This window comes from Alligator sinensis, unplaced genomic scaffold (assembly GCF_000455745.1).
Source record: "Alligator sinensis unplaced genomic scaffold, ASM45574v1 scaffold418_2, whole genome shotgun sequence".
In the NCBI taxonomy this organism is placed as follows: Eukaryota; Metazoa; Chordata; order Crocodylia; family Alligatoridae; genus Alligator; species Alligator sinensis.
This window is the reverse complement of record NW_005842682.1, coordinates 388,087-395,629: the sequence shown is the minus strand read 5'-3', so window position 1 is coordinate 395,629 and position 7,543 is coordinate 388,087. Positions and strand designations below refer to the sequence as shown.

General features: G+C 43.8%; 1 protein-coding gene across 14 annotated transcripts in view; it reads left to right on the top strand.

Moving 5' to 3' along the window:
• The first annotated feature begins 208 nt into the window (after nt 1-208).
• Nucleotides 209-7,543, top strand: part of DMXL1 (Dmx like 1) — a 116,712-nt gene continuing 109,377 nt past the window's right edge. For all 14 annotated transcript variants that reach the window (XM_025215890.1, XM_014524852.2, XM_025215882.1 and 11 more), the window contains exon 1: nt 209-329. In XM_025215890.1, the coding sequence (XP_025071675.1) occupies nt 315-329 (15 nt within the window). In that variant the 5' untranslated portion in view covers nt 209-314. The remainder of the gene's footprint in view (nt 330-7,543) is intronic.

Here is a 7,543-nt window from a genome sequence, read left to right as displayed (position 1 = left end):
TAAGTTCCTTGGGCCAGAGATACTCTCATGGTCACTATGATGATTGTAAGTCTATATAAATGACGATGAATCAAGGATAGCCTCTTTAGAGCTAGATCTTAATGGGGATACCTAAACTATCCTGCTCGTTTGTAATAGACTCACCACTGAATTCTGAAGTAACTTTAGGTTTGATGTAACTCATTCTGTTTTTCTTTTTGTAGGTTTATGCATCAGGATGTGATATTGTGGTACTGGGAACTGATTTTGAAAGATTACAAATAATCCCTGGAGCAAAACATGGAAATATTCAAGTGGGATGTGTGGATTGTTCTATGCAGCAAGGCAAGGTATGTATTCTGCTACTAATGTTCAGACCATAATGAGTTAATTTTCTAGAGATACTATGATGTTCAAGGAGTAGGGAAGCTCTCAGTTTAAGACAAGTGACTAGTGTACAGGTCAGTGGATTAATTAAAGATAATGCATATAATCCAGTGGTTGTCAACTGGGGAGTATGTGAGAAGGCCCTAGGGGGTACAGGCAGGTAGGGGCGGAGTGCCCACACACCATCCTGTGCAGGCGCTGCCCGCCCAGCTGGACGCAGGTGGCAGGGGAAGGTTGCCTGCTCTGCGTTCAGCCACGTGCCACCCCTCTCCCTGTTCTGCTACCAGGGGTACACTGCTTTGTGTCCAGCTACTGGGGGTGCACTGACCCAAAAAGATTGAAAACCCCTGATATAATCTATACATATAAAATTTAGCTCGGTTCAGTGTAGGCAGCACAGCAAACATACTTCTCGGTGGAGGGATTGGGACTTTGCTGATGAGTTCAGGGAAGTTGTATAAAACTTATTACTTCAGATGAGGGACAAAAGTGTTTATGAGAGAATTTTGCAAGCTATTGAATGATATTGGAAGTACTGGGAAAGGAATAGTATAGTCTGATTTTAAGTTAGGAAGTGACTAGGATGTTTTGGCACACCAACAATATGCACATATGTATTTTTGGCTTAGAGTAGATTGGTTAAAGTAGAGATTGCTTATTACTTAAATTAAAAATAGAATATAAGTTCTCGTAAACCAGGAAGTTAATACGTGGCTGTTTACTACTTCTTGCCTTCACCTTGTTTCTGTCTTTTCTTTTTTGCTTTTTGCCTGTTTAGTTTCACCCCCAAGTGATTACTAAAAAGCTGTTCAGGGAAAAGACAATGACTTCCTTGTTTGTACAGAATCTGGCACAAGCAGGCCCTAATACTGTGGGGCCTAGAAGTGCAAACACACCAAAAACAAACTTTGTATAAAATAGGAAAAAAAGTATTCCTAACGTTCTTCTTGGCTTGATCTTGCCACAAAACAAAACAAATTCTTTGGCTCAAACATTCTGAATTTATTCAGATATATAAAGAGCAGCTAAACCAACCTGCAAATCAACTACATGGCAGTTGAGTGCTAAGTTGTAGTAATTGCTCATTATCTGAAACTGAAGAATTTTTTTTTTTTTTTATCAGTAACAGGTCAGACTTGGGCAGTTCAACAAATCTACTACTGCCTCATGACTAGAAGGTAATCGGTTAAACAGTGAGGGTCATATAGAAGAATAATTGGACAGATAGTTGAGACGGAGTGAAAGAGGGAGCTCTTTGACAGCCCTTTATGTACCTATGTTGGCGTTTCCGAAGTCGCTTCTATGTTGGCTTGTCTTGGGTGCAGAATAATAAATTTCATGAAAGAAGAGAATTAGGGGTCATAAGTGTCATAAAGAAGAGAACTGTGTCATAAAGAAGAGAACTAGGGGTGCACCGATAAAGATTTTCTTGGCTGATACTGGTAGCCGATTATTAACCAGCCGTATCAGCTGATACCTACCCAATAGCTGATTTACAGCAATGCAGCCTAGCAGCTTAGAGAGCAGTGCCCTGTGTCTCTGGGGTGGGGATGGGGTATGGAGGAGGGAAGGGGCATGGGAGCGCAGCTCAAGACTCCATGATGAGGGAGGGAGTGGGGCATGCGAAGGCACTGCCCAGCCAGGGTGGTGAATGGGACCCTGGAGCCGGGAGTGGGATGGAACCATGGGCGGCTTGTCCAAGGGGAGTAGGGAGGGTGTGGCTCCCTGCCACTGCAGACACCCCCATGGGGGGGCATGTGCCCCTTCCTCCTGCCCCCTGGGATTTGTGCACATGTTGGAGGTGGGCTGCCCACTGTGGGCTTGGGGATAGGGGCAGTGCCAGCCTTTTCCCAGTGCGGGGCTGGGCCAGGGCTAGGCTCGGAGTTGCGGGGGCCTCAGTGGCATGGGGTGGGTGGCAGTGACTGGAGTGGTGCTGAGAGGGGGGGCTAGGGTGAATTTTGGGGTGGATATAGCCCTCCCTCCCCAAGTCTCCCGTTCCAGCGCTGGCCCTCCTTGGGATCCTCTGCTCTGCTGCCTTTCCCTCAGGAGCCCTGTGCTGGCCACACATCCCCTGCCTGCTGCCCTGCAGCACAGGGCTTGCAAGGGAAAGGCAATAGCTCAGAATGCCCTGAGCAGGGGCGGTGCTGGGGGCGGGATTTGGGGGGTTTGTAGCTGTGCGGGCCGGGTGTGAGCCGGGCCCTTTTTTGTGCTCTGCGCAGGCTGTGGCCAGCAGCCCGGGCATGCGGGGTCGGAGAGAACGGGCGACACGCTAGAATTAGGCACGGACTCGTAATGGTAGATTTAAAGATTGTTTACTTACACCGAAGATGGTCGCGATGCAGGCTGGAAAACTTGCTTGAGTTGCAGTTACAAACAAAACGACACGAACAATCACGTGGAGTTTGCTAGGCTCCACGGAAACAGAGCTCCGGATGCCCTGGACAAGCGCGCCACCAAAATAGAATTCTCACACAGGGTTTCTATTACCCTACCGTGTACCCAGAGTCCCCACAAGATGGATGTGGAGTCCTCTTCTGCTTGGGCGGAAACCGCTCAAGCCTCTTATACGGCTAGCAGGCCAATCGTTAGCTGCCACATGGGAATAATTTAGAACTAGCCAATAGCGGAGAACAAATTTGCATGCGGGTGGCGGGAACTCCTTTGCACCGTGCATTTCTCTTGCAACTTGAGAAATGCACCCTGTAAAGGAAGCTACAAATTGGTGGGAAATTCTCCCTTGCACCGGGGTTCTCCTCTGCAGCAGAAAACTCCACCGTGCAAGGAAGCTGCAATTTAGCGAGAATAATTCTAGTGCCGAAGCACACACAAAATCATACCTTTGGGTTATGACAGTAGCCACCACAAAAATCACTGTAAGCACGTCTCGCAGCACTGCTACTGCTGCCTACCTCACTCTTGCCTGCTCCAAGCCCAGCCCTGCCACCAGGAAGAGGCTGATACTGCTCCTGGTCTATGAGCCCACAGCAGGCAGCTTGCCTCTGCCCTGCACACAAATCCAGGGGGGCACATGCCCCCCATACCTCCCTTGGGGGTGTGCACAGTGGCAGGGAGCCGCCTCTTCTCCCCATCTCTGCCCACACCCCCTGGACAAGCTGCCTGCGGCTCTGTCCTGGTCTCAGCCCCAGGGTCCCATTCACTGCCCTGGCTGGGCAGCACCTGCCTGTGCCCCCGCCCCACTCCCTCCCTCACTATGGGGGCCTTTATCTGTCCTCCACACACATCCCTTCCCTAGCCCATGCCCCTTCCCCCCCACAGACATACCTGCAGGACACTGCTCTCCAAGCTGCCTGGCTGCATGCATGTACATGTCATTTATCAGTGTCGTTATCAGCTACACTGGTCAAAAAAAAACGATAGCCAATAATGTTAATTTTCCTTTTATCAGTGCCAGTCCAATGTGCAACTGATATATCTGTGCACCTCTAAAGAGTATGTGCATAATGTGAATATGCCATTCATGATTCTGTGACCACCACCCCCCTCATCTCCTCCTGTTGATCTCCACTAATGAAAGTGTGGACAAGGCCTTTGTAATTGACCGCAGTGCATCTGAGGAGCAATAGCATTAATGATTTTGTAGTGTCATGAGCATTATTGTCCTCCATTCTTCACCCCTTCAGATGTGGCCTGATGCTTTATTGGAAGACTGTAGCTAGACCAAAAATTTCTTAACTTGAACCCATGTAAAAAATTGTTGAAGACTACCTAATCCAATTTAAAAATTTTAGGAAATGCAGACTTAATATTTTGAAATTTTTTGAATTTTTATACATTTAAAAATGTAAATGAACAATTGAGGCATCTTTAACTCTGGTTCTGTATCAATGTTTTGCTCTGCTTTCATTCTTTGGTGTGATTTTGTAAAAGTTGCACACAGTTAAGGACCTGAAGTTTAGACTCCTACATTGTATGATATGATTGTGGATTTATTGAAGGGGACAGTAGATACAATTTTTATTTATTCATCAATAGCTCTGTTTTAAAAGCTCTTAAGATTTTTTTTCAGAGTAAGAGATGCTCTCTAGTGAAGTAGTGATGATACTACTGCCTTCATTTCTTCCATGTAGAACTCATGGAAATCTTAAATTTAGATTAGATCTTGTAATGTTTGTTGCTCATAAATGATTGTGTACATTTTGCACCCTATTAATTTCTGATACTTTTGTGAGTGCTAGGTAGATGGTCTAGGCCAGGGGTTGGCAATCCTTGGCACGCTTGCCAAATCATAGCATGCAAGGCCATTTTGCTTAGCCAAACTCTTTAAAATTTCTGGTGAGAGAATCCACAAGTTCATAAGTAGCTTGGGCCATTTCCCTATTGTTCTTACAGTTAGGAACTTTTTTCTGAGCTTGATCTGTGTATATTTCAGAAGTTTGCTGTATGGAAACTGGAGCCTTGAACAATGTAAAATATGGGGTCATAATGCCCTGAAACTTGATTTGGAAATGCAAAATATAACTTTTGAAAGCTATGTAAAGCAGTAACTTTCTGCTTTAAAGACAATAATGACTTAGCATTTGTTAATTTCCCTTATCTTCCCTTGGTGGCCAGCTACATCTGTTATTGCTTTCTATTAAACTAGAATAATTTAGAGAACTGAAATGTAGCATTTGAACAAACATTGTATCTTTCCCAGCTCAAGTTCCAAATTCTAAAGCCTAATTTGAAAAATGCCCTGATAGTTATAAGATGTTGCTGTTGCAAACTAGCATTTGTATTTATAAAACAGGAAGACATGCAAATATACTGATCAGTAGTTTTCTGTGATAATAAAAGAATCTTCATAAAAGATTCTTACCTCATGATTAACAGATCCTGATTTACAGGATTATTCTTTGCATAAAAATAATGCATACAAATTGCCTTATCACTCCAGTAAATTTAGAGATGCATAGTTAAAAAGTTGCTATATAAAAAGCAAAATATAGTAATGGTGCTCTTAGCTTTGATTTACAGAATTCAATAGAAGCAGTGGAGCACTAGATCACCAACTGAATCACTCAAGCAACTTTTAGGAGGTGTTTCTCTGTTTTGTTTTCTTAAGTCCCAGTTGCTGCAGTCACATTCAAATCTAACGTTCTTTGAAGAAAAAATTGTAATTGTCATGATTGTGAAGAAAAGCTTGAAAATATATTTCTGCTGCAATACCAATATTTTGTCACCTCTCAGTTGTCTGGTACATCTCACCTTCAAGTATGACAGATTTGAATATCTCTGAATTTGGTATCAACTAGGGATGTGAATAGTTAAACATTTAAACATTGAATGGTTTGCATATTGATAACGGGTAATACCTTACTGTTGTTTATCATTTAGCACAGGGCAGGGAGCAGTCCAACAAGGAAGGGGGTGTGTGGGAATGGAAGCAGTGTTGTGCCCTTGAAAGTGGCAAGGCAGACAGGAAGGAGGGCAAGAGAAGCAGGAGGGGGAACTAGTACCTAGTACAGAAGGGAAGTGGTGGGGGAGTTGAAAGAGGCCCGACCCTTCTTGTGGCAGCATACCCCAGCCCCTTTCCTGCTGTCTGCACCTGCCACTGGCAGTGAGCTGGGTATGGGCTCTGCAGACCAGAATGCAGCTGCTTGCAGCTTCCCACCTACCTGTCCCAGATGGCCCAAGCTTAGGCCCCTGCTGCCAGCCACAGAGTCCAGACTGCTCGTGGCAGGGGGAGGTTGCACATCAGCACTGGGAGAATGGCAGTGGCGTGCTTTTGAACTAAAGCACATCGAAGGCGTTTTAGTTCAAAAGCACACTGCCGCCATTTTCTGCATGCTGATGCGCATTTCACTGCTTATACAACTATATGCAGTGCAGCGCAGTATGTGTCAGGTCGTGTGTGGAGCAGGCTCAGTTAATCAAGTTGGCTCCAAAGTGGCAGATCTCCAGTGTGTTGCAGGACCAAAAAGTATTTGTAAAGTTTTGTCAGCGTTTTTCATTGAGAGTTTTCCAGCATGTAGGGGGCTCTGTCATCTGACCTGCAGGCTTTTCCCCCAGGTTTGGATATTTAGTGCTGGGGAAGTGGTGGCAGTAATAATTGCCATGGTTTCCAGAGTACTTGTACTACACTGTTCAGGAAAACCCCAACATTTTTATAGTGTATGTTGAAAGAATCAGAGAAGCTATATTCACTCACTGTTGTTCAGGTAGATGGCCTCCATGTGTTAGGTTGTGTCATTATTTGGATGGGACTTATATAGAACTTCTGGGCTTATGCTGGCTTAATCAACAAGAGTATACTGCACTATAGTAGCTTCACAACATTAGCAAATTGGCATCAATAAATACTTTGACTTAACTCCTTGTGCTCACCCCCTGATAAGACCACTTCTTGGGACCACTGTGGGTGATGTATGTGGGCTAACACTCAAAAAAGATTTCTTACCTGCATAGAAAATCACATTTTTAATCTACATATTTAATGCATATTTTACCCTTTGTTTCTGCTACCTTGTTCTCAAAATGTGGGCTCTTGGGGCATTGAAAAAAATCAGGATATGGTTGTGGCAATTCCATCCTTTATACCTTTTGGACACATGCATGTTCCATCCCAGTAGTCACTCCTGGCTAGAGAGTTCAGTTGAACTGCACTGGCAGTGTATGTAATACCAAGTGAAATATGCATTTACATATATATATATATGTATATGTGATCTCAAAGAACAGTGGCTGCTTTACAGGTAAACAATCTCTTTACATTTACTTAGTCATTTTGACCAAATTGCTGTCATTATACAGTAATATTACTTTATATTCCTTGTGCTTTTTTGTGTGCTTTGATAAGCAGTGCTTTAAAAACATGAAGTATTGTAGAAAAACAATTACTACCAAGCACCAGGATGCTAGTTTCTGTCTCATAAATATACATGGTCATCCTAACTCTGGAATTTGGTATACTTGGACACAGTGGCTGCTAGCCAGTTGGATGTATTTGCATAATCATTGGAAGATATATAATCTTGGTATAAACAGGAATGTCTTTAGTGATTAGCTTTGGCAATGTTGGATTTTTTTTTCTCATTGTACCAAATGATGTCAGACTTGAAATTTCTTGTCAATTTTTGTGCGTCAAAATCTGCATTTTGGTCTTTGGCATGAATGTAGCCTTACTTTTTTCTTGTTAGAAAAATAATCCTGTGCACTCTTCCTCACTGTTCTGCAT